This window comes from Sander vitreus, chromosome 7 (assembly GCF_031162955.1).
Source record: "Sander vitreus isolate 19-12246 chromosome 7, sanVit1, whole genome shotgun sequence".
NCBI lineage: Eukaryota > Metazoa > Chordata > Actinopteri > Perciformes > Percidae > Sander > Sander vitreus.
Genome location: NC_135861.1, coordinates 8635913 through 8662386, shown reverse-complemented (window position 1 = coordinate 8662386; position 26474 = coordinate 8635913). Strand labels below are relative to the sequence as shown.

The 26474-nt window shown below is 41.0% G+C and overlaps 2 protein-coding genes across 5 annotated transcripts; both read left to right on the top strand.

The window, feature by feature from the left end:
* Nucleotides 1-317: 317 nt before the first annotated feature.
* Nucleotides 318-9153, top strand: slc66a1 (solute carrier family 66 member 1). Of its 4 annotated transcripts, none has more exons than XM_078254439.1 (8): nt 318-402; nt 2086-2282; nt 2358-2487; nt 2963-3047; nt 4926-5071; nt 5181-5273; nt 6386-6571; nt 7631-9153. In XM_078254439.1, the coding sequence occupies exons 2-8, from the start codon at nt 2092-2094 to the stop codon at nt 7715-7717; spliced, it is 918 nt and encodes a 305-aa protein (XP_078110565.1). In that variant the 5' UTR covers nt 318-402; nt 2086-2091; the 3' UTR covers nt 7718-9153. The 4 variants fall into 4 exon arrangements, with proteins under 4 accessions (XP_078110565.1, XP_078110567.1, XP_078110564.1 ...); XM_078254441.1 differs by lacking the exon at nt 318-402 and adding an exon at nt 1385-1408; XM_078254438.1 differs by lacking the exon at nt 318-402 and adding an exon at nt 1407-1497.
* Nucleotides 9154-13423: 4270 nt separating this feature from the next.
* Nucleotides 13424-26405, top strand: nr1h5 (nuclear receptor subfamily 1, group H, member 5). Its single transcript, XM_078254437.1, has 10 exons — nt 13424-13554; nt 19299-19688; nt 19809-19949; nt 20772-20896; nt 21946-22044; nt 22141-22237; nt 22911-23024; nt 23114-23203; nt 23316-23429; nt 25406-26405. The coding sequence occupies exons 1-10, from the start codon at nt 13458-13460 to the stop codon at nt 25606-25608; spliced, it is 1470 nt and encodes a 489-aa protein (XP_078110563.1). The 5' UTR covers nt 13424-13457; the 3' UTR covers nt 25609-26405.
* Nucleotides 26406-26474: the final 69 nt, after the last annotated feature.

Sequence of the window (26474 nt, the reverse complement as noted above, 5' to 3'; positions counted from 1 at the left end):
AGAACACACAACATTTTAACTCTGATTTAAAGGTTGTCATTGTTGGTGCAAGTCTAATATTTAAAGTTTGTTAAAGTAAAAAGGGCCTTGACTCCATGAAAATATCGCAGCTTCGGCATTGCCAGTTTTCAGTCCTTGGTTGTTACAAGCACTTTGACACATTAAACGGAAACCCAGTTTACGAGATGCACGTGAGGACAGTGGGAACTTGATTTACAGCAAACCTGATTTAAAAAAAACGCCCGAGCTGACGTCAGCGTAGTGAGGTGCTGAGTCGTCAGTCTGACAGATTGTCAGCTGACAAATTTTGCATCCCCTCAGACATTTTTGGAAATAGGTCCTGGAATCCTCTGCTTCCCTTTTCATTCAAAGTTTGACATCGGATTTAATCGTCTCTTCCAGGTAGGATGTTTTCTCTTGACAATTGTTATCATGAAAACAAGTTGGACAGGTCGTTATGATTAAAGGTAACCTCTGTTGTATTGTGTTAACGACATTTAGCCATTTAATCTCTGCATATAAGGTAATAATAGAGAACTGTCACTGTTAAATGATTTATACATAAAGCCTAAAGCAATCCCTCCAAAGTTCACGAAGATCATTTGCATACAAGCCCGCGTCATGGCCCTGGGTATTAGGTGTATTGTTTTTCACGGCTGCATACTAAAATGCAAAGCTTTTTGAAGTAGGAGGCCTCAGGGCTAATGACGGGTAAGGACTAATGACTGAATTACCACATTGAACGAAATAATAACAATTTAACAAGGCTTGTAGATATGTGATGAAAGTATGTGAAATGTGTGAGCGCTGGAAAATCAAATCGTGGCACCGTTAGTTGACCCAGTTCTGATAACATGAAAGCACATGATAAGCATGTTTCACAGCCTTACTACATGTTTAACAGCTATGTCTCGACCAGAAAATGTTATACTGATGTTGATCCTGAACTATGTGAATCGGAATAATGATTTAATTAGTCGAGTGATCTGTGACTGTGATCAATTAACGTTACAATTACAGTCGTTTGTTGAATAAAATATATTTTTGATGATCAAGATGTAAACTGAGACATCAGAAAAACCGTGTGACAAAGAAACACTGTGTGTTAAAATGTCCAGTGCTATTATATACAACACGGAACACACATTTCCAACCCATGATGAGGGATAAATCCGATTAATTTGACGAAATGTACATTCCTGAATCCCGAACCAAATCAAACTTTTATTTTGAAGGCCTGGTTTGTGTTAGAGCTCGCGAACCGCTAGTCACGTGCCAATTTTGATACGCTCTTGCTGTGACGTTTCAGCCTGACGACCAATCAGCTCACAGACCCAACTTGTTTATTGCCTTCTTCCGTGTTGTTTTCAGTCTCCGAGGAGTTTTTGTTCTAATAAGGACCTTCTCGGTATGTCGGCGGCTTCACGGGCAGGATAAATTTGCTTTATTTATTTTCATTGTGGCAGTTTGTAGACGTTTTCGACGTAAAAGCCACAGGCAAGTTCCAACTGTTTATTAGGTCGTGGTAGTTAGCTAACGTTAAGTGGCTAACAAATAATTTGGATTATTTATTTTGTGGTTAATGTTGAGTGTAACGTTACGTTATTTAATGTGAAAGCGTTTCCCAATGTATAAATGTAGCCACACATATCACCACTTTAACTTGATCTTGATCTAACGTTAATCAGCGTAACAACAGAATGTGGATCTAGGCTGTTGTTTTCAAGTTTTCAACAACCTTTGACCCTGTTATCACCGTGTTAACTGAAAAACTGTATTTTGTCGAGATATGTGGGCCATATGTGTTGTTCTCTTTGGTGTTTATATATTCTTATAATACATCCATAGTTTATATGTCTGATCGAGTGTGTGATGAAGCTCCAAAAACTCCACAACTGTGCCATATGGTTAGATATTTGGATACTTTCTTTTGCCATTTTTATTGTATGCTGTCTTGGAAGCACAGTTTAAACATTGTTTGTATGCTGGCGATGTACCGATGTGTGTGATATATATATATATATATATATATATATATATATATATATATATAATATATTTATTTACAGAGCCTTTTCTCTCCAGAAGAATATGTTGACAGATGGAGTCCTCACGCGGAGTTCCTTTGGATCGGTCACTCAAGGAAACTTAACATCCCTGTGCCCTAATGGGACCAAATGGGTTTGGGAAGGGCTTGGGGAATGTGCCCAGGATGCGAGGGACATGGCGAGCATCTACTTAGGCCTCCTGTCCATCCTCTGCTTCATGGTGTCCTCACTTCCGTAAGTATTTGTGTTGGTGTCTGTGCTCTTTTATCTAAGCATCAACATAATTCTGTCTGTGGTTTCTGATTGCAGACAGTACTACAGCTCATGTAAAACCGGGAATATGGACAGCGCCCTCTCTATTTGGTTTCTGCTGCTGTGGTTGGGAGGTGACACCTGCAATCTGGTGGGCTCCTTCTTGGCAGACCAGCTTCCACTTCAGGTGACTTGTAGTGACATATTGCTATTCACAGTGTGAAGGTGTTTCCCATGACGGAGTAGGGCTGTAACTAACAGTTTTATGATCTATTAAGTTATGATTCATTGTTTTTCATCAACTCTATAAAATGTCAAGAGCAGTGATCATTAGAAGTTGTGAAAACCAGAAATTAAAATGTAAGATTCTTTTTTTTTTTCATTCAAAGAAATGAAGAACAGAAAAAAACAGATTCTTAAATTATTTAGAGCTATTACCACCTAATTATTGTTTGTGCTTTGATCAGTGAGATGATTAATGATTGTTCAATGATTGATGAATGATTATTCAAATTCTTATTGATTATTTTCTGTCAACTGACTAATTAATTACATGACTATTCATGTCAAGTAATGATTCAAATAGCGTTATAAGTGAATTCCATTAAAATTACTTTGTGGGAAGAAAAAAAAAAAAATGTGTCTTTCTCCTTGTCATCCAGACATATACAGCCGTTTATTACATCATAGCAGACTTGTTGATGCTGGCCATGTACATATACTACGCGAGGAACAGAATGGTGGAAAGTGAGTGGATTGTTTTTTGTATTGTATTTTGGAGCGGATCTGAATCACGGGGCAGATACACAAATTATTTCTCACTTTCAATAACATTGTGAGATGGGGCACATGTGCTGCATTCATGTGGTGTCAGAATAATCTAAAAAATTAGTTCCCGACTGGGAAAATACAGGTAAACGTCCCCTCAAATCGGAATGTCGACATTGCGAGATAGGGCATGTCTTGGCGAACGTCTGCACTATCCAAGTGCCCTTCTAGTTAACATATGGAATATAATTGAATAACCCCAAACATAGGGCTGCTCGATTATGGAAATAATCCTAATCACGATTATTATGGTCAATATTGAAATCACGATTTTTGAACACTATCACTCATTGACTTTTGGAAAGATGTTGCATTCTTTGAAGTTAAAAAAAACAGTGAACCAATCAACAGTGAAAACACTTTCAACTGTGATACTTCCCTGAAGACTTCTACAAAGACAATATAAGAGTTTATGTGCAAAACATAATGTGCAAAATACAGTCCTTCCAGAAAAATGTTTTTGTTGATGAGTTTTTTTGTGATTGCTGCAGGCAAAACTCCTTGATTATGCAGCACGTTTTCTTAAAAAAATGGATGGAATATGCGGGATATTTATGCAATTTTATGCGATGAAATTGCGGGAACTTGCAAAAACTGTGGTTTCATCATGGCTTCATCGCGGGGTTTGCAGCTTTTCGATGATGTTCACGTCGCGTAATTACGTCACTTCATAACGTTGGCAACAGGGGAAAATGGCTGCTCTTGTGTAAAGTAAACGCAACATTTTTCAACTTTCTGCTAAGATATATGTGACTTTTTTGCGCGGAAATTGGCAATTTATGCGGCGAAAGTGCGGCATATTTGAAAAAAAGCGGCCCCCCATAAATATTCCGGACTTTGGCTGATTATGCATTGAATTATGCGATCGCTCTGGAGGGGCTGAAAATAATCGTTTTTCTCCATTACTCTGTTTTTGTGATAGGTAGTAGCCAAAATCGTAAGCGCGATTAAAATTTCAATTAATTGCACAGCCCTACCCAAACATGTATTTTAACTCCAACTATGAAACAGTAGCTATAGTCTATAATGATTTAGCTACTACTAAGGCACTGCTTATTTTTTTTATTTTTTTTTATTTTTATTTTTTTTTATAGTTTATTAATGTTTAGAATCAGATACATTTTGACACAGAATTTTCAAAGACTGTGTGGACAAAAATATGATACATATATATTCAAGTGTTAATAAAAGATTCAAAACTATAAAAATACAACTAAGACAAACAACAAAAAAACAAAAAGGACAAACCTATATACAGACAGGGAGTAATCTTTTCAACATAGCCAGTGTTTCCTTTAGGATTTTTTTTAGCAGTTGGCTAGTTATCCTCGTGTGTCCGCGCTATTCTCCGACATGCACTCTAACAATGCAGACATATTTCTGATACCGTGGGGGGCAGAAATGTTGCCGTGGGGGGCCGCCACGGTCAAATCAACATAGAGGAAACACTGATAGCATATTCAGTAAAATAAAGAAATACGTTCAGGCCTATTAGATGTGGCATAGTTAAAAAACATCTCCATTCTATGATTTGGCACTGCTTATTTCTAAGATCAGTTTTATCTGATGTGGCTGCTTAATGAACAAGCTTCTCATATCCGTGCTGATAAGCAACGATCCAACACTAGTCCAGACCGAGAAAGAAGGTAATCGCTGTACCCTGTCATGATGTAATACACATGCCTCATGTTGCTGCGGAGTTTGTTACTTACTGGTGACCTTTAACGCAGCAGCCATTGAGGAATGTGCTTAGATGTTTTTCTCAGTATTGATACTGAACCCAGGTGTTGTTTCCAGGCAGAAGGGTTTTGCACGTGGTGGGTGTAGCCTGTGTCCTGGGCTTCACCACAAGCCTCGTCCATCTGCCCGGGTTAGGCACCCAACAGGAACTAAATCCTTCTGCGTTCAGAAGTCGCGCCTTGCTCTCAACCTCTAACATCAAGGTGAGTCATATTCATTTGCTTAATTGGTGACCTGAGGGAAGTGAACTAGTTATGTCAGGCTTTTTTTTGCTGGTGTAACGTTGTTGTGTCTTCCTCTCTGTCACTTCAGACTTTTACACCTAAAGAGATTATTGGTTTCTCCATCGGCTCTCTGTCGTCACTACTCTATCTCTCTTCCAGACTTCCCCAGATGTACACTAATGTGAGTATTACGAAGTGTAGATTCCTTAGTACTATTGGCTGCACACTGTAAGTGGTAGCCATTAACTAATACTAATACTTATGCTAATACTAAGAACAAATGGATAATAATGATAATTACAATAAGAATCCTCATCATATTTCAATGTAACTGAAAGCTGAGCAGATGGAAACGCGAGTGAATACAGTGGTGCTCATAAGTTTATGAACCCATGCTAAAGTTGACTAAAAAGAGGAATAAAAAAAAATCATCGTTTGGAAATTGATCTTAATGCCTTAATTAAAAACATTAGGAAAAATCTAACCTTTAAAGACACCAATTTTCTTTGTGAATGAATAATGTATTGTAAATAAATAAATGTTCTTCCTTAAAATACAGGGGGCATAAGTATACACACCCCTATGTTAAATTCCCATAGAGGCAGGCAGATTTTTATTTTTAAAGGCCAGTTATTTCATGGATCCAGGATATCTCAATGCAAATCAAACCAGCTATTAGGTTAACTGAAATAAAACCATGCCAATCTCTATCTATCCTGATAGAGAGATGATTTTATGGAAAGTACCCCATGCCAATCTCTAGGTATGGTGAAGGGGATGTGATGATGTGGGGCTATCTTAATTCCAAAGGCCAAGGGAACTTTATCAGGATGCATAGTATACTGGATCCATGAAATAACTGGCCTTTAAAAAAAAAACTCTGCCTTCCTCTATGGGAATTTAACATAGGGGTGTACTTACTTATGCCCCCTGTATTTTAAGGAAGAACATTTGTTTATTGACGATACATTCATTCACAAAGAAAATTGGTGTCCTTAAAGGTTGGATTTTTCCTAATTTATTTAATTAAGGAATTAAGATCAATTTCCAAAAGATGATTTTTTTATTCCTCTTTTTAGTCAACTTAAACATGGGTTCATCAACTTATGAGCACCACTGTATAGTTTGCTGACGGCATGGACGATTGCCTCTGAAATCTGCACACATCACTCCACTGGTGGAAAATACGTGATGGCAGTGTAAACCATTTTCTATTCCTTAAATTAAAATTTTCTATTCCTTAAATAAAGGTTTTCCCCACGTCCCATCTGGTCTTCTCATTTCTCCCCACAGTTCAAAAGGAAGTCGACAGATGGAGTGTCTTACTTCCTGTTTGCGCTGATCATTCTGGGAAACACCACATACGGCCTGAGTGTCCTGCTGAAGAACCCTGATGGGGACCAGGGGGAGAGTAGCTACATGGTCCATCACTTGCCGTGGCTCATCGGCAGCCTCGGCACCCTCTCCTTAGACCTCATTGTATCCTTTTAAAGAAAAGAAAACATGGCTGCCATTGCCTGGTCTCTTTGCACCCCACACAAGTGGTTGACTGAAGCATGAAGGTGCTTGCTGCTTTTGTTTTTAATTAACATAGACAAGGCAGAAGCATGTGACCTGATGATGACTGGGTGTTGTAGTTTTTTAAGGGCCAGCTCTCAAAAGTACTAGTGGAAAGATGGCAAGATCAATTTGGTTCTGTCAGTATCATTATCATACATCTTTAGCTCTTAGCCTAGCTCTGCTGTCTCAGTCTTCTGCAGTTTATTAAAAGCTGAATACGTACCTGGGGGGCGGGGGGTACAATTTCAAAAACCGTGAGTCATTTGGCCAATCACAATCACTCGCGTCGCCAGCCTTGGGCTGCATTCAAAGTTAGGGGGAGGAATGTGTTTTCTTCTGAGTTTGCAGGTATGTGAATATCAGTTGGTCCTAGCACATGGTACAGCACCATAGGACCTGCTTTGCCCCTAGATGAAGCGTTAGATGAGAAGATCCTGAATAATTCTACTTGTTGTTAAATTGCAATGTGAGTGGCAGCCACATTATGTCGGCAGGATAATTTAAAAACCAACCGCGACTACATTTTTACAGTCCTATGTCTGATACCATGGTGGCAGAAATTTTGCCATGGTGGCCGCCACTACAAAATCAACATAGAGGAAACACTGCACTCCTGTCATGTCTATTCGGTAAACGTGAAGCTACAGCCAGGAGATGATTAGTTAGCATAAACTACTGTAAGCTAACTGTGCCAACCAGCAGACACTCCTGAAAGTCTTTAGGTACAGTGGTCACTAGCAGAGTATATACAGTACATGGCAGCAAGGGCGGCGCTAGAAGGGGGGCACTAGGTGGCACCGGCCCCCCCTCCTGAAATATGATTCAGTTTTTAATACCAAAAATGAGGGTGTCAGCAAGTATTTTGTCATTTTATGGCCAAATAGTATCTTCTGTCCTTCTTAGTTGTGTGTGTTTCTAGCTGCATTAAACAGACTCTTTCCCAGGATTGCTTTAGATTTCCTTAACACTGTGGTTCAGATCTCCATCCAGTTCATAATTTACCGCAAAGCTAAGATGGAGGTGAACATCAATCACGGTGAGACAACGCCTTTGATCGGGAGCTAAACCAAAAAAACGGGACTGTACTAGTGGGACACGAACGGACACTTGCTTCCAATTAACCCTCAAAATCTCCAACCAAATCAGGATGAAAGAAAATTGTACATTTTAGTTGTATTATAAAGTTTTATTTATTATGCTCTAAAAATGTTTACAATGTTTTTATCTACAAAAGTACCGTGAATATAGAAATACAATTGATTTTATTTCTATGACTGTGACAGATTAAAGTGCTCATATTATGCTCATTTTCAGGTTCATAATTGTATTTAGAGGTTGTACCAAAATAGGTTTATGTGGTTTCATTTTCAGAAAACACCATATTTTTGTTGTACTGCACATTGCTGTAGCTCCTCTTTTCACCCTGTGTGTTGAGCTCTCTGTTTTAGCTACAGAGTGACACATCTCACTTTTGTTCCTATCTTTGTTGGGAGTCACACATGCGCAGTAAGTTCTGCTAGCTAGTCAGTTGCAGAGCATGAGGGCGTGCCATGCTAGCAGCTAGGCGAGCATTATAACGTGTGTTACAAAGTGACGCACGTTCGTCACGGAAGTAAAGGCTGGACTACAATAGAGCTGTTTGGAGCAGTTTGTGAACAGTGTTTTCTGTTGGAGGTGGTAAGTCCCTTTGGGGTGGACTTTGGGCTTTTTCACTTTGTAAACCTATAACGTGCACAAAAAAGATATATAACACAAAGGAAAGGGGAAAAGCCAAAAAGCATAATATGAGCACTTTAAGTTTTTTTTCAATTGGGTTCAGCTGCAATTATGTGATTTACACTGCTCTTAATGTTTGGTTTTAAAAGGACGATTAAGGGTTTTAGGTGTCGGACATGGATGGAAACTCCTCCTGTCAACCTGAACTCCTTCTCATGATTCTAGGTCACAGTCTTGGCTTGATGTCAGACTTCATATAGATGAGTCCGAAACCTGCTTGTCGTGGTGATCAGACCACGCAGAGGTTTCTCTAAAATGAATCCAGTTTTGTAAGTTGACAAACATTTTGACAGTTATGATGACACTAACCGCTGCGCACATGCAGTGATGAGTCTGAAGAAGAAATGTTTTGTAAAACATTTTCCAAATGTAAATTGTATTTAGTCAATTTTTAATTAATGCTTACACCGAGTGCTCTAATAAAAATAAAAAACTTTTGAGAATTTATTTTTTTGTTCATTTTAGATATATGTTTGTAATTGTAGTCATACAATTTAATTCTTTTCCTTTTTGTATTACAGACCAGTTTAGTTTCAATCAGTTTTGTTTACACTGGTGATCACTGAAAGTCACTTAACACAGATTTCCACTACCAATGTACACATTTTTAAAAACAATTTTTTTAATTCTCACTTTTTTGCACAATAAAAGTTTGTTTTGTACTTTGACATTATTGAATATGTTATGTGGGTCAGTGTGCTGTAAATATTAAACAATGAATAACACCTTTTCTCTGTTCTTTTTTTTAACTCTGGGTAAAGTGTTGGTGGAGTCATTTAGGATTCTCCCGATTATCTTCATAATTGTCTTTCTTTTATGAATTTTATTCTAACTGCTCGTCTTGAGAAAGAAACATTTTTGGGAGCTTTTCCTCCCCTACAGTTTACTCTTTTTCGCCTCCAGTTTTTCAGCACAGCAGAGGTTAAGGCCTGCTCTTGGCCTTGATGTTGACCTTTGACCCTTTGCCTTCCCTGACCTCGACCCCCTATGACTGTGTTTGACCTGATCATGGGAGGCCTTGACAGACCTTTTTTCGTCATTAGTAGATTCACACTGGCCTCTCAATTGCCCCCTCCTCCCTCATAACACCCACGCACACACACGCTTTCCTTCACTATTAAACATAATGCAATTACACACTCAAAACAGTAAGGGCCCACCCACCAAGGAAGCAAGGTCAGTACAAAAAAATATGGCTTCAGTGAGTGTGTGTGTGTGTGTGTGTGTGTGTGTTTGGGGGGTGGAGGGTTGTGAAACAGTGGCAGAGAGATTGTTAAGCGGGTTGGGGAGTTAGCAGGAAGAGCCAGTGATAGGGAGCATCCATCCATCACAAGGGATGAACAAGAGGCTGTTTATAAACACTCTATACTGGGAATTTCTTAATGAGATGATTCCATTCCTACATGCAGGGCAGGGCCCTTGTGGGCCCCTTGTGACTCAGAGGTTGCCAGTTCAAATCCCTAGTGCACCCAAAAGGCTTCTGGCTGGGAAATGTTATGGTAAATTTAGGATATTTTCAATTTGTCATTGTTGACATACATGCAGACACATAACCTTAAAATTCTTTTGTTCCCAGGCTTCATTTTTTTTCATGTTTTCCCAATTATTTCGCATACAATGTGTATAAATAATTTATTCTCCTCACTGACAGACTTGTCCAGCAAGAGAACGGTTACAGGAAAAGAAGATCTTTGGTCAGGCTCCCGCACGTCCAGCTAAAACACACATCAAGTGCAGCTGTCTGTTTACTCTGTGTGTGTGTGTGTGTGTGTGTGTGTGTGTGTGTGTGTGTGTGTGTGAGAGAGAGGGAGAGAGAGAGAATGGAGGCTGGGCTGGAATCGACATTACAAAAAGTGAAATAGTTGGACAAAGGGAGAGGACGTCGGGACACTTGGCGCAGCAGGAGGGCTCCCACCATCAACGGTGAGTCCACAACCTCTGCTTCTAACTAACACAACTGCAACATAATCAGAAATGTTCATAAGCCAACACATAGATGAGCATGTCACTACCGGGCACTCTGAATCAGTCTTATCTATAGAGGTTCAAAGAAGGGATTTTTAACATGACATTTTGTAATATTTCTGCTGCACTGTTTTCAACACTTAAATACCATTTCAATGCAATTCCAGCAAGGGCAGATCTTCAATGCAATTCACACCAGCTTAATAAGGTAACAGGTGTTTCTTATGAAGGCCATGCTGCATTAATGTCCAGCAGGGTCTGCTACTGTTTTTTTTTAAGGAATTCAATGTAGCTTTTGATTGCATTCAGCATAAATAACCATAGAAAACATAGTCTGAATTTTACAATAACCTCTTCAGATCAGAGGAAATGCTTTCAATCAAATTCTTTAAGTAGACACAACTGCCTTCTCATGATAGCCAAATACCCTTCAACCACACTCACTCACACATGCTCAGACATACGTTATGGACTTTACTCACCAACACCAAGGCCACTTTAATGTAAGCGCCAGTTTTCTGCGAGGATCAGTAAACAGTCCAGGCCATTATCGAGCTGCAGCTACCAGCCAGCAGCTCTCTGATAAAGAGAGGAGTTTGCCACGTGTAGAAGACATCCTGAATGGGATTTATGATGTGCTGAATTTATCTCCAGGCTTGTACTGTGAGTGATTCAGGACTAATGAGTTCAGGGGGTTTGCACATGCCATCAGTTTGTTTAAGAGAAAAGTTGACTTTGTTGCCTTTTTCTCTTTGGTTTTGTGTTACATGGAAATGCTAGATTTTGCTTTATTTCTCCGGTGTTCATCTCATCATTATTTCTCGGTGCACACATTTTCAGGAATTTTGGTGCAATTAGTTGCACAGAAAACTAACCAAGTCAGTGAACGCTCCAGAGTCCAATTGTAATAATAACTATGCTTGATGTGAACGTGCCCTAAAAGGCTTTCCCTTCTCCCTTCCTCCACTCCTTCTTTCGTGAAACTCATCTCCCAGGGGGCGAGGCCTCATTGTCAGGCCTGGGTCCAACAATGTGTCCAACAGTGTGACACCTCCAGAAGATCCATGGCGACATTTGCACGCTCTTAGATACTGTCCCTTTCGTTTAGTGTCACTCTCAGCACTGCTGCCTGCTCTCTACTCTCTGTCCATTCCTACGAGGTCAGAGACAGTCGGAGGAATGGCTGATGGCTTGTTTTGCCTCATAATATGGGACGTGACCCACTGCTGTTAACTGAGAAATAACAACAGACCACCTCTTATTTAGTAATGGATTCATGCCCTTCCAGAACCTACCACCAATCTATCATATAGAGGCCTTTGTTAATTATACACTACACTTCAGACAGATGGTACTCTTCCAATCCCCCCAGAACATATAACACATTTATTTGAATTAGAATAAAGTGAGTTGATGTTTCCTTTAGTACCAACATGTGGTTGAACTTTTTATCTTTTAGTAAAATATCTCAACATCTACCTGGATGGATTGGCATGGTGTTCAAAAGCTCTTAAAAATCTAACATTTCGTGTTCTGAATCCTGCAGACACCTTGCAGATGTTTGTGTGGTTCCATAATCCAACACAAGTTATTGTATGTTTTTGGCATGTAGGACACAATGTAATTTGTTTTATTCATTTGCTCTTTTAGTTTGTGCTTTTTCCACAAAAGTGTGATTTATTTGAAAGCTGCGTTGTCATCGTGCACTATGATCTCACGTGTAGCAATGTACCCTTTGGACATGATCTTCAAAGATATGACACAGTGTAGCAAGCAACCAAATTCCCATTTGTCACTGAGATCGATTGTGAAAACTCCAGTGAAGGCTACAACTTCAGTGAGCATTTCTTACTCTTCTCTAACCCTCTGCTATCCACCGCTCAGTCCTGGTTCCCATAACGAGCCAGTGAAAGGGGTGATATGCGGGTGAAAGGAACCCGTTAATCCTCAGTAAGCATGCTCCATGTCAAACGGCCCTGCTCAGAGATTTACAGGCCAGTGTTGAGGTCACTCCTCTGTCTCCTCTAGGCGGTTCAGGCCTCGACTCCTTTCGCTCTGCCCCAGCCTGGTTAACTGTCTGTGGGGGAGGCGGAGGTTGCCAAACCCCTTAAATGTAACTGCTGTCCAATATTAACTGCAGCACAAACAGAACAGAGGTAAACAAAAGGCAATGTAAACACACTCCCGAAAGCTTGGTGGACAAACATGGGGACACACGTGTGCATGCATGCACGCAAGCACACACGCACGCACGCACGCACGCACGCACACACACACACACACACACACACACACACACACACACACACACACACACTAAGTATAGCAAACTTCACATTTAGTCCATGGAATACTTGTGAAAAACCTTTAACGATTAATTTAATGATGGAAATGTTTTTATTCGACTCGTCACATTAAATTGAGAAAATGTTTCCTTTTTCCAGCCCAGCTGGACTGCACTCTGGGATACATCCATTCAGGCCAAAACCTCAACACACACACACACACACACACACACACACACACACACACACACACACACACACACACACACACACACACACACACACACACACACACACACACACTATGAGTGTTGGGTGTCCCTCCCTCCCTCAGTATCCATCCATCCATCCATCCATTCCTACATCCATCCCTGCAGTCTTCTGAGCTGTAAAGTCCTGGCTAGGTTCAGCTGTTTGGACCACAGTCCCATCCCTGTCCTTCTTGGGTGTCCCCGCTTTCCCTTTCGTCTATCCCCCCGGGGACGGTTAAGACCTCCTCCAGCACATCATCCACCACAGACCAAGAGCCTCAGCTGCACTTGTCCTCTTTGCTTTTTAAAAATAGGCTGGGATATCAGCCTGGGCAGCTAAGAGACCTGGACGCATCCTGGGGATTGAGGAATGTCTCTGCACTTCCCAGATCCTTCATATCTGTGTGAATCCTCTGAGTAATTGTCTGTGTATGTATGTGTTTATGTCTTTGCGTGTGTGTGTGTGTGTGTGTCTGTGTGTGAAGATAGATCCCGTATTAGTAGCTGGAGAGAGGATCTTCTGTCCAGATGAGAGAGTGGACTGAGTTGGAGATGAGCTTTTCGGCAGGGGGGTTTCTCTCCGCCTCGGATGGTTACTGCTCCACAGAGCAGCTCCAGTATTATGGTGAGTAATCTCTTCTCTTCTAAACTTATCGTTTGCCTTTTACTTTCTCTTTTTCTTTTTGTTTTGCTTCTCCTAAACAAGTTGGGTGGCTTATACATTCTTACAATAATAGATAAAACACTGAAGATGGACTTATATAAGAAATGCATGATGTCTTAATTAGACTGTTCATTAAACCAGGAACTACAGGAAAGTGAGTGTTCAGACATGAGTGTTCATCAGTGTCCCTGTATCTCTGGGTAATCACACTATTGGCCATTTCTATGGGGACTATTTCTTCAGTAGAATGTAGTTCCCAAGAAATGTGTTTGCAGTTATCACTTGGGCAAATAAAACCTAAATTATCTGCACTGTTACATCATTGTTAAGAGAGTAAGTTTTTTTTGTAATTTGGGTGGATCTACCCTCTAAAGTGACACCAAAACAAAGGAGATCTAGCAGACAGGCCCATTAAGGCCCTGACACACCAACCCGATAATCCGCCGTCAGACAGTCTGGCGAGGTCGGTGACTCGAGTCTGTTCGGTGTGTTCCGTGCCGTCGTCCGTCGGAGGGGACGTCGGCCTTCATTTTGGCTGACCTGACTTACTGGGTCGGAGGGCGGGCAGTCGGACTCAATGACCAATCTGATTGGTGGAGTGCTAACCCGGAAATGGCGAACGCATCTCAAAATCGGACAAAAATATTTTAAACTGACCTTTTGTCGATTTGAAACGAAGACCAATTCAGCAACTGTATGGCCTATTTCTCGCTTAATATGTTTTCAGAAACACATTTCAGTGAATTATTTTCGTAAAATACTAGATCGTATTTCAAACAAGCCGCCATTATCGGTCAGCTGGAGAAGCCAGACCCACGTGACGCGTTCGTCATTTCTGGTTTTCATTTTTTAAACTGCTGTGACCTCAGTCCTAACCGAAACACTCAAATAATAATAACATGCTATTTCTACATTTTCTCCAAAAATTCAATGTTGTGTGTTAGCTGGTTTGTTATTTGAGTGGGTTGACTATGTTGAGACTAAGTTGAGACTATGTAACTTTTGAAAGAAGAAATAACACATTTTTCTTGAAACAAATAAAAAATTGAACTCATAAGCAATAAAATAAACCGTTCACGAAAGGCTTGTATCATGTGGACGCGCCGACAGTTTTTTTGTCATTGCTTAGAATTACTCATGGGGGTGGCAGAAACTATGCCCTATAGCCTTAACAAAAGTTACGAAGGCTCCTTTAAGTAAGTGGATCATTTATGCATTCAATAGTTACACAACGAGGATGTGACTGCACTCATCTCATTCACTCACAGCTGATGAATGAACGCCAAGAGTTTATTTAGCGCCTTTGAGATCTCGCTGACATGAAGAAAAAAAAAGTTGTTGAGGAGGTTCAGCCGGCTCGCTGCATTCACAGCAAGCAGGGAGGCTGACTGTGCATCGGAAGATCTATTTTTCCTGACGTGTATCATCAACAAATTCTCCCCTATTGTCTCCCCTCCTGCCCCTAGGAGCAGGGGGAGGGGGAGCTATGGGGGGTAGTTTGCTGGTGTTGTTTGGCTCCCTAGTGTGCGTGGGATGGAAGGGAGGCTGAGGAGTGTTTAGACAGCGTTCGAATGGTTTACAAACAGTGCAAACCACAGCTCTGTCACATGCAGTGAAAGCAAGGACCCCCCCCCCCAAAACCATTGCCGCCTCAGTCTGGTGAAGACAGGAAACATCTGGAAAGAGAGAGAGAACCAAAGAGAACACAAAAGGAAAAGGAAGGAGTGAGAAGCGGATAATAAGTGATGATTCTGACATTTACTCGATCAGACTAAATACACCAGTTTTCTACATATGCTGTTGTTTGTCATTAAAACATCAAGACAAAATCTGGGGTCCAAAATTTGTCATCAGTCATCAATCTTTAATTACTCGAGGTTGAAGACTGATGACTAATAAACAGTCGCAGTGGCAAAGTGTTGAGAGTATCAGCCCTTACCATTTCCTTTCGACTTCGATGGATCAGAGAGGACAGGGCTGCCTGTGTCTTCACGAAGAGGGAGAAAGTCTCACTGAACACCTTGGGGAAATGTTTCAGCCCTTTTAAAAGTGATAAGGTGATGATTAGCAGGGGACACGAGAAGTGTTTTTTCTGAGAATGTTGCGACTTGACAAGGGAAAGAGAGGAGGTTCAAAGATGGAAGCAAGACCACAGATTTCAGGATGAGAAAATTGGTACCACTTTCTATTTAGCAAGCAGTATTGCTTTTCTCATCTAACTCGTAGATCAGACTATGTATCAGCAGATATTAAAGGATCAGGATAAAAAAAAAAGTGATTAGGACAACCCTATTTTTTACCGAGACTTTTCAACAACAATACAGTATCTCATAACATAGTCTTCAAATAAGGGCTCTTGCTTACAGGCCCTGAGTCCTGGGGCTACGAATCCTCTGACTATGAGGCCTGTCTAACAATCCATAGGGACTATAAGTCAGGATATCACCACCTTTGCTGCTTTTATTTGGCCGTTGTCCATTTTTTATTTGTCTCCTGTGATTCCAATCACTCAAGTACTCCTTAAACAACGCTACAGAGCTACAAGGATCGTTGGTTGGTTTCTCTGTCAAAGCTTAAAGGCACACTTCAACCACAATTTTAAAGAACACACATTTTTCACATAATCAGATTGATATTATCCCTCATCTTCATGCTACTTGTTTTGCCCTTTAAATTTCCATCTCCAGCAGGCCTGAGACTCCTGACTCTCTCCGTCGGACTCTCCGTTTAATCAGCGCATAACAGATCCCACAGCAGTCCCAGTTGTACTGGTCCAGCTGCTCTTTCAGAGGCTGCCAGTGGTCACACATGTTTTCTCAAAGGAGACAGGACTTGCAAAACACAAGCTGCTGATCCACACTCAAAGACGTTTCAGTCCGTCACAACACTGAACGACCATTACTGAATGAAGCTTCCAGAAAAGGGGATCAAAAAATCCTAAATGGCACTGGGAGCTCTCAGCTGCATCCTGTTTAAGTTCACAAAGCCTCACTCTCAGCTTTTTATTATATCCCCCAAGATCCATTAAAAGCAGTGAAGTCACACGAGTCATGTAAGACCACATTCTGATGATGCTCTTTGTAGCAGCGTAATAGTGACGCTTGAAATGTTCATTCACCTTTCTGTTCTTGCTGATGCACTTGTTCTCTTCATTGTGTGTGTGTGTGTGTCTGTGTGTGTTTGTGTGTTTGTGTGTGTGTGTGTGTGTGTGTGTGTGTGTGTGTGTGTGTGTGACACATTCTAACTGATTATGGTATTGACCAGATTTCATTTTTGGGAAGGATACAGGGAAATGAATAACCAGGTTTCCCATGCATCACATCCTAAACGAGAAGGGCACTTGGAGAACACCTCCGCCAAGGCATGATCTATCTCACAGTCACAATGTTAATGCAGTGTGAATTTTCCCAGGCGGGAACTTATTTTTTCCATTATTCCAACACCACATGAATGCAGCAAACACCCTATCTCGCAATGTTACGAAAATGAAAAATAATTTGTATATCCGTCTGGCATTCGGATCCGCTCCAAAATGCAATGTGTTCTTTCTTGGCCTGTGCTAAACCCTTTCACCAAATTTCATGAAGATCGGGCCAGTAATGGTTCTGTAATCCTGCGGACAGACAAACAAACAAACAAACAAACGGACAAACCAAATCGAAAACATAACCTCCTGGGCGAGATAATGGGAGCAAAACCAGGATAATACTGAAAACTGGGACAAGTGTGCATGTTAACACACATTTATAAAGGATACATTTGATATTACTGGTAGTCTATATTTATCTTATCATCAGCAAATCCAATTAAAAGATCTAAACAAACAATGTTTTCGGCCATCTATAGTAATTTGTTGGGGACTATTTTCAGCTGTGGGTTAATACATATTTTTGTGTTTTTGTCTAGTGAGTATTTCTGGCAGCTGGATGGTGTATGTAGGATTGATTCAAAATATATTACAGTGCCCATGTTCAATGTAATGAAGGAACATGTCACCCAGCGCAAAGGTGTGTCTCATTGATGTGTTTCTAATTTTCAAAAACAAGTGAGCTCTATGGAACAAGATGTATCAGGCTTTTGCTTCACAGACAGTACTGATCAATAGGATCAGTTCATTGTGGGGTTTAAGTCTTTGATTTCATAGAATGAGCAGAAAGGCTGCACCAGTCACGATGCACTATTTTCCAGGAATATAAATAATTTTCTAAGAACTTCAAGTTCCTTTTTCCTGTGGTCTCTAAATGTCAGATCTAAATGCGTAAATACTCTTGCTTGCAAAGTTTCACACAAAATTACAAAAGCCACAATTGGAGTGGTCTGTGTCTGCAGGGGTACTACAGTTCATGCTTGTTCAGTTCATCTCTGACCTACAAAACCATTAAAGGGATATTTCACCGTTGGAAAGATGAATATATCTTTACATTGGGTTGAAATTGGTGGCTTCTACCAAATCCCAAAAATGCACTTGCGTCGCTGCTTTAGAGTCCACTCCCAAGCCACGCCTACCGTTTACAGACAGACAGACAGTGAGACGGTCAACTCAACTCAAGTGTGTTTTATTGTCATTTCAACCATCTACACGAAACAACGTTTCACGGTGGCTCAAGTGGTGTTACACATTTAAAATATATAAAAACAACATTATATAAAACCGACATGAAACAGGCTACATTTAGTGCACACACATTATAGGCTCCGTAAAGTTCAGCTAACGCATACTAGCACTAGCACTTGGTGGGCTGTAAACACAGAGTATAAACACAGCTGTAAATTTGCATGGGATGGGTAGAATGGTCGGCATTTAACAGTGCCGAACTCCACCAGCAGTTAGCAGTTAGTTGGATACAAGCAAACCATTTCTGCACCAGTGCGCGTTAACACAGCCCTCCTCCACTAGTCTTACCCGGCAACAGAGCAGCAGGCCTGGTAGCTGGATAGTCCACTACACTGTTGTTCAGCCATGTTTCCACAACAAAAACACAGCAGTCTCTGAACTCGCGTTGGGAGTTTCGTTGAAGTTGGATGTAATCCAGTTTGTTGTCTAATGAGCAGACACTTGCAAGCAGGATTGATGGAACAGGGAGCCGGCTAGCGTTAGCTTTCCACCTAGCTCGCCTCGAACTCCTGCACACCGCTGTCGAGGTCCCTTTCCCTGGCTAGTGGCATCGGGCGACACCGCAGGCTGAGGTGCTGGTCTCCGTAGCAGGCGAAGCTCGCGTAGTGTGTCGAGTATTCCGTCTGTAATAAAGTGTCCTGCATATTCTCCGATCTGTACCAATGTATCCCGGTGGTACACATGTGCGGTAGTTTGAATGCACATAATTGTTGTAAAAGTTTTCTGCTGAAAAGACGGAGCCAGTTTAGCAAAGCTTCAAGATGGCTGACACTCGTTTTGCTTCGGCAAGCTTCGGGTAAAGACGACAGTCCAACCCCCTATGGGCGGGTTGAAAACATGCAGAAGTAGCTCTTACTACTGGCTGTAGTCCATTGCCTCTGGGCAAAAAATCGTCGTTTTCCGTCATCGGAAGATTTTTTCCAGACCCACAATACAGAGATCTCTGGTCTCAGGGGGACATGAGGGAGGGAAGCATGGTCATTCGAAAATACAACCGTGTTTCTACTGATACAAAGCTTAATGCTTAATCGGTGAAGTATCCCTTTAATGCAAGTTTTTGTCCCTGGACTTCCATCTTTTTCCATTTCAGACATGCTGGCTGACCCTCTGGGCTACCCCCTTCAGGACCCTGACCTCCAGCTGCTCCCTTACAGCCAACAACAGTACAGCCCAGCCAACCTGCCCTTTTCCCTCTATGGCTCTCCACCTTCCTCCACCTCCTCCTCCTCTTCCTCTTCGCAGCCCTGCCATCCTCAGTACCACTACAGCCCTCATTGCCTGGAAGCCCCCAGTGATCCCAGCCCCGAGCCCCACTGCGGGGGCCTGGCTCAGGGGCTCGGAGCGGTGGGACTGCCCCTGGGGCGGAGGACACGGGTCGGGTTGGGCGGGAAGAGCAGAGGCCAGGAAGAGCTGTGTGTGGTGTGTGGAGATAAAGCGTCAGGGTATCACTACAATGCTCTTACCTGTGAGGGATGCAAAGGTATTACTTTTCAATTTTGTATTCTATCTTTTTATACTGTTCTCCAATGCTGCATAGTTGTATTCTGTAAGGCTTTGTTTTAAACTCACCTGGTCCTACCTTCCCCTTCTGCACTTGCAGGTTTCTTTAGGCGTAGTGTGACAAAAAAGGCTGTGTATCAGTGTAAGAGTGGCGGTGGCTGTGAGATGGACATGTACATGAGAAGGAAGTGCCAAGACTGTCGGCTGAGGAAGTGCCGCGCCGTGGGAATGCTGGCTGAGTGTAAGCGACCTCTACTGTACTTTAACTTAAAGGTCCCACGGCATGAAAATTTCACTTTATGAGGTTTTTTAACATTAATGTGAGTTCCCCCAGCCTGCCTATAGTCCCCCAATTGCTAGAAATGGCGATAGGTGTAAACCGAGCCCTGGGTATCCTGCTCTGCCTTTAAGAAAATGAAAGCTCAGATGGGCCGATCTGGAATCTGCCCCTTATGAGGTCATAAGGAGCAAGGTTACCTCCCCTTTCTCTGCTTTGCCCACCCAGAGAATTTGGCCCGCCCATGAGAAAGAGATTGACATCATGGCTTGCAAACAAGCAAAGTGGCAGTTGGTCAAGGCCACACCCCCACCTTGCCCCCCCTCCCTCCCTCTCCTCTTCAATAGCATTTAAAGCTACAGACACAGAAATGGCACATCCTAAGTAAACTTGTGGGACTGGCTCTAGTGGCTGTAATTCTGCACCAAGGCTGAATTTTGGGAAAGAGACTTCAGATACAGTATTAGGGGACCACTAAGGCCTATATAAAAGAGACTTCAGATACAGTATTAGGGGACCACTAAGGCCTATATAAAAGAGACTTCAGATACAGTATTAGGGGACCACTAAGGCCTATATAAAAGAGACTTCAGATACAGTATTAGGGGACCACTAAGGCCTATATAAAAGAGACTTCAGATACAGTATTAGGGGACCACTAAGGCCTATATAAAAGCATCCAAAAAGCAGCATGTCATAGGACCTTTAACAAAAGTGTTAATGAGAGTAATCAATACATCCATAAACTGATTTAAAGTAAGTCTGAAAATGCATATTTTTTCTCAGGCCTTCTGACGGAGGTGCAGTGCCAGTCCAAACGACTGAGGAAAGGAGGTAAAGGCAGAGGACAGGAGGAAGAGGAGAACACAGAGAGCAGGAGGGTCAGCTCTACCAGCAAGCTACCTGGACAGGTAGTAAAAAGCAGGCATGGCTAGCGGCATGGCTCTTGTGATGGTAGTGTTGGTCTGCTCCAGACTGCATCTTAATTCAGTCATGCCATCAAATTTTGAACAGATATCCATGATCCTCAGAGGAAGAATCCTACTGACTTTGGCAACCCCTTGACTTTTTCTCTAGCACCACCATGAGGTTGGCATTTTTGTTTAAATCAATGAAATGTCTCAGCCTCATCTGCACTTTGTTTTTAGTGCTAATTAGCAAATATTAACATGCCAAATACACTACACTAAGACGTTGAACATGGTAAACATTATTCCTGCCTAGTGTCAGCATGTTAGCATGTTGACGTTAGCATTTAGCTCAAAGCACTGTACTTCAGCCTCACAGAGCCGTTAGCATGGCTGTAGACAATCTGTTGATTGTGACTGCTAAGTTTGAATGTTGGGTTGAAGGATGCTTCACTTATTTAAATTCTGAAATGGTTGGATTATTGGTTTTATGATTGTTATGACTGTTATATAGTGTTGGCTGGTTAGATCGCTGTGTGGTTTGTTAGATGGTTGGTCATTTTGTGGTTTTATTTTTGGCTGGTTATATTATTATTACCTGTACAAAAAGAGTGTAAACTCTCATCCTCCCTGGTCAAATTCTCATAACAACATTTATCTTTCATCTCAATGCACTTTCTATCTTGTAGTTTTGGGGTCAGCCCTATGTTCCCACATTTCTAAGAATTTTTTTTCACTGAAAATTAGGCTTTATGTTCCCACAGCCCTATGTTCCCACATTTCTAGGATATTTTCAAAATTAGGTCTTGTGTTCCTACATTTCCCTTCAAGGGTTAGGGTTAGGGTGCATTAGGGGTTAGGCGAACATAGGGCCTAATTTTGGAAGAAAATCTTAGAAATGTGGGAACTGTGGGAACATAGGGCCTAATTTTCAGTGAAAAAAAAAATCTTAGAAATGTGGGAACATAGACATGCTCCCGTAGTTTTAGCTTGGGTAAGTGATAATCCTGATACTGGTTTAACCATGTGTTGTTAACTTCCATCTGCACCAGGCTTTGTCTGCCAGTTTAACCCAAGAACAAAAGTACATTGTGGACAGGATGGTGGAGGCCCATCAACTGTACAGAGCACAGGACAGCAGCCACTGCAGGGTAGGTCACAGTGTAGAAACAACAGTGTTGGACTAACAAAAACACAGATACATGTTTTTATGTTGCCCTCATGGTTTCTTGTCTGTGTCTGCTCAGTTGTTTGAGTTTCCCTGTACAGAAGAAGTGGGGGGCTTGTCTGATGTTTTATCACCCCACCTGCAAAGACTGCTACAGTTTGCCAGGACAGTGCCAGGTAAAATGGACAGGATGCTGTGACATTCAGAATCTATAATCTGCTTTCTGCTGTGTTCACTGGAGAAATAAATCTATAATCTAATAAATGGGAAAGATTCTGGAGATCAAACAGAGGTGATTCAAATGGTTTATTCCATATTGAATTACCATTTGGATTACTATTGGATTAAACATGACAATACCACATTAACAGTAGGCCATTTAAAAAAAAAACTTTTAACAGGTAGGACGGACCGGTTTGTTTTTTTCACCCACGACTAGTGAACCGCCCCATGAACAAATCTTTTAATTCTGGATATTTTAATGCCCCACGGTTATATAGTTTAGAGAATATTATATTTGTAGATCCTAGACAAAACTGACAGAAGGGCGGGACTCAGAGAAAAAGTCACACAGCACAGTTAGGCTATGGATATTCCAGAGCCATGGTCGGGGCCATAGATTCTAACTTGCACAAACCTCAGTCAGATGAGTCAGACAGACTAGACTAACATGTTCAACTGAACAACCTGCTCTGTCCCTGCACTCTCTCTGCTACTAGGGGATGGAGAGTCATGATAACACACACATGGAGAAAAAAACATCAAATTCTGTAATTTAATCAACATTTCACTCAAACTTGAAGCAGCATATACTGTATATAAAAACAAATAATGATGTTCCCCTCACAGGTTTCCACCTCCTGGATTTTTCCGACCAGAGTTGTCTCCTGTCTGTGTCTTCACTGGAGATCATGTTCCTGATCTCAGCTCAGCAGTTCTCCCACAACCCAGCAAGCTGTCCAGGTGAATACATCAGCGCACGCACTTTTATGATTCATACTAATTCAGTCTGATATTTACTTTAAAAATCCTTTCTTTTTCTCTATTATCAGCCCTGCAGATTTTCAGAATGACAACACACAACTGGCTGAGAAATGTAGAGTCTAAGGAAAACATCTACAGTAGGACGCTGGTCAACTCAGGTGAATCCAGACATACACTCACTCAGAACAAAAAATCAGATCTTACAGGCTGTGAAAAAAAAAATCAAGGTATTTCACATAAGACATGAACAATTTCCCATTTGGTAAACAGGTGGCAGTGAGGATCTCCTCGGGCCAGTGCTCAACTTCTTCCACAGCATGGCAACGCTGCAGGTGACAGATGTTGAATACACCCTGCTCACTGCAACAGCTCTTCTCTGCTCAGGTCAGACCAGGAATCTGTACGTTTGGTCTGAAATAATTAGAGATGTGACGAGATGTCGTAAAAAGTGTCTCGCGATATCAGCCTTGAAATTAGCATAGAAAACCCCCTGGCCGTTCGCCAAAGTTGACTCCGAGTTTACTTTTGCAGAGCGATAGCGGAAGAAAAAAGCTGCCTGTAAAACCCATTGTTAGAACATTAGAGAGTACCGCCGCTCTCTCTCTCGCTCTCTCTCTCCCCCTCTCTTGGCCAAGACACACAGATCTTTTCACTGTGGCGCTTTAGAACGTAATCAACGTGAAACAATAATCAAATAAGCTGTATTTCTCTCTGTCTACTGTACAATGACAAATTCAAGTACAAAACATTTGGTCTCAACTGTCTCAACTACTGCCAGAAAACACTTAGTTATGTTGTAACCTTGGTTCTCTGAGTGAAGAGACTCTCTCTCCACCAAACATATAGAATAAGTAACAGTGTAACTGTTAGTTATACAGGAGAGAAGCCAGTCATTTGAGTATATGGCAAGACCTTTCAGTGCTCGGTTTTCATTTTGTGACTTTCGATTGAATAAAGGTCTTATTTCTTCATTGAAGTTTTCTGTAAAATAGTGTCAAAATCTCGTCTCCTCTCGTGAGCTGGGTGTCTCGTCAAACCCCTAGAAATAATCCAATCAGCAGTCAAGTCAAGACATGCAAATGCTCAATTCAACTGAAAATAATCATTATAAACCTATCTGGAGCTCTTCACCAGGTTGTGATAGTAAAATGATTTACTCAGTCTTTCTCAAAGGGTCTGACTATAAATGTCATCAAGGCTTAAAATGGCTCCATAGTATGACAACTGACCACAACTTCACTTATGTAACACATTTGACTTTTTTATATCCAGTAGCTGTTTGGAAACTTGAATGCGTCTGTGAATCCACACTAACCCTTTAAAACACCAAAGTCTATCTCACAATGTTAATGCGGTGTACATTTTTTCCAGTTGGAAACTCATTTTTTTAATTAGTCCGACACCACATGAATGCAGCACAAACGCCCTATCTCGCAATGTTAACTAAAGTAAAAAATAATTTGTGAATACTAATACTAATTTGTGGATACAATCTTAAATTGAATGGGTTCTTCCTTAGCCCGTGCCTCAATCAAAGGTTCTCAATTGTTATGACATACTATACTATGACTTTCTTTCACATTTTTTATGACATATTATACTATATTATTTTGTAAACATTTTTTAAGACATACTATACTATGAATTTCTTTATGACTTTTTATAACATACTACAATATGACTTTTTTATGACATTTTTTATGACATATACTAAGATTTTTTTGTATGACTTTTTAATGACATACTATGCTATCATTTTTGTAATTATTTTTGTATGACATATTCTATGATTTTTTAAAGTTTTTATGACATACAATAGTATGACTTTTTTATTACATACTATACTATTTTGTTACATATTCTATGGCATACTATACTATGACATTTTTATGACATCATCATCATTTATCAAAGAGCAGAACTTTTGCACACTTGTAGATCGACAGGTGCGTAGGAGAAGACCATGGGTTGACAATGCAAACCTTTACTGACTTTTTTTATGACATACTATACTATGATGTTTTATACAAATTTTTTCTACATATTCTATGGCATACTATACTACAGTATAACATTTTTATGACATGTTTTATCAAAGAGCAGAACTTTTGCACACTTGTAGATCGACAGGTGCGTAGACGAAGACCATGGGTCGACTTGACAATGCAGAACAAAAGACTCATGCACACTGTCCTCTTCACTTGCAGTCAGAGATATATATATATTAACAGTTTCAGTACACAAACCTTCATCAGGTTATTTAAAAAAAAAAGTCCTGATGGTCTGTGTACCGAAACATCGCTATTAAATATTAAATATCTATTTCTATGTTACGCCAGCTCTGTGTCCCTGTCCTGCAGACCGTGCGTCCCTGCAGGCTGCCGGCTGTGTTGAGAAAACGCAGGAGCTGATCCTTGACCTGCTGTCCAGGGTGTGTGGGGCCCAGGCTGGAGCTGCGCGAGGGGGACCTCAGCGGTTTGGCCGCCTGCTGGGCAGACTGACGGAGCTACGAACCCTCCGTCACAACTACCTCCTCCTGATGAGACAGCTGCATGGACACTGATGGAGAGGACACACTGGAAATAGTTAACACCACCACTATCATCTCTGGCCAGTTTCATGTTTGAAATGAAGGACTCGAGGGTCCTGTATTAGCTGAGAAATTGTACAACATCTTGACAATGCAACGTTCACCTAATATTGACTGGACTGTGTTGAATTCTTTGGGTCTTACACATAAATCGTCCACCATGTTCTCAGTTGACTTCACTTCATTCAGTCCTGCAGTTGTTACTGAATTTCAGCAGATGATGGAACTGAAATGTTTGTGGACTGCTTTAGTTTGTTTGGACAGAAGATATTTTATAGGTCTTTTTTATAATATGTTGTATACAGCTAACATGTACCCTTACAGTACGTTTCACTATGCTGAGTATTGTTAAAATAAAACTAAAGTGCAAACTGTGTGCTAGCTGGAGTTCATCACTGGAAAAGATCATTTTCTGACTAAAATTCAGGACTAAATGGACTTTACTTTCACCACATCTAGCTCTTCAAGGAGAGTTTGAGCTAAAAATATTACTAGAACAAGAACTTCTCACTTTTGGTTGTAAAAAGAAAATACACAAATCTGCAGTTAAGTATCCCAAAATATTTTTAATAGAGGATGTATTTTCCACAATTTGGAAATACTGATTCAGACAAAATATTTGGCGAGCAGGTAAAATATGCAGGTAGTACAAGTTCATAAAGGTGTATTTTTCCATTGATAAAATGGGGCTCTCGACAATAAATAGAATCTTCTGGGGGTCAACAGTGAATGATGGCGGTTGGTCTTGAGTAAAATCAAACCATTTGAAATCATCTGTTAAAATGTTGGCTGCATGTTTTTTCAAAAACTCACTCCATTTGTTTTAAATAAGATTTAAT

Excerpts from the sequence above, each read along its gene's own strand:
- slc66a1 (XM_078254439.1), top strand. The coding sequence starts at position 2,092 with ATGTTGACAGATGGAGTCCTCACGCGGAGTTCCTTTGGATCGGTCACT. Across the intron at positions 5,072-5,180 it reads TCTCAACCTCTAACATCAAG|ACTTTTACACCTAAAGAGAT; the intron begins GTGAGTCATATT and ends CTGTCACTTCAG. Across the intron at positions 5,274-6,385 it reads TTCCCCAGATGTACACTAAT|TTCAAAAGGAAGTCGACAGA; the intron begins GTGAGTATTACG and ends TTCTCCCCACAG.
- nr1h5 (XM_078254437.1), top strand. The coding sequence starts at position 13,458 with ATGAGAGAGTGGACTGAGTTGGAGATGAGCTTTTCGGCAGGGGGGTTT. Across the intron at positions 20,897-21,945 it reads CCAGCAAGCTACCTGGACAG|GCTTTGTCTGCCAGTTTAAC; the intron begins GTAGTAAAAAGC and ends CATCTGCACCAG. Across the intron at positions 23,204-23,315 it reads TAGGACGCTGGTCAACTCAG|GTGGCAGTGAGGATCTCCTC; the intron begins GTGAATCCAGAC and ends TTTGGTAAACAG.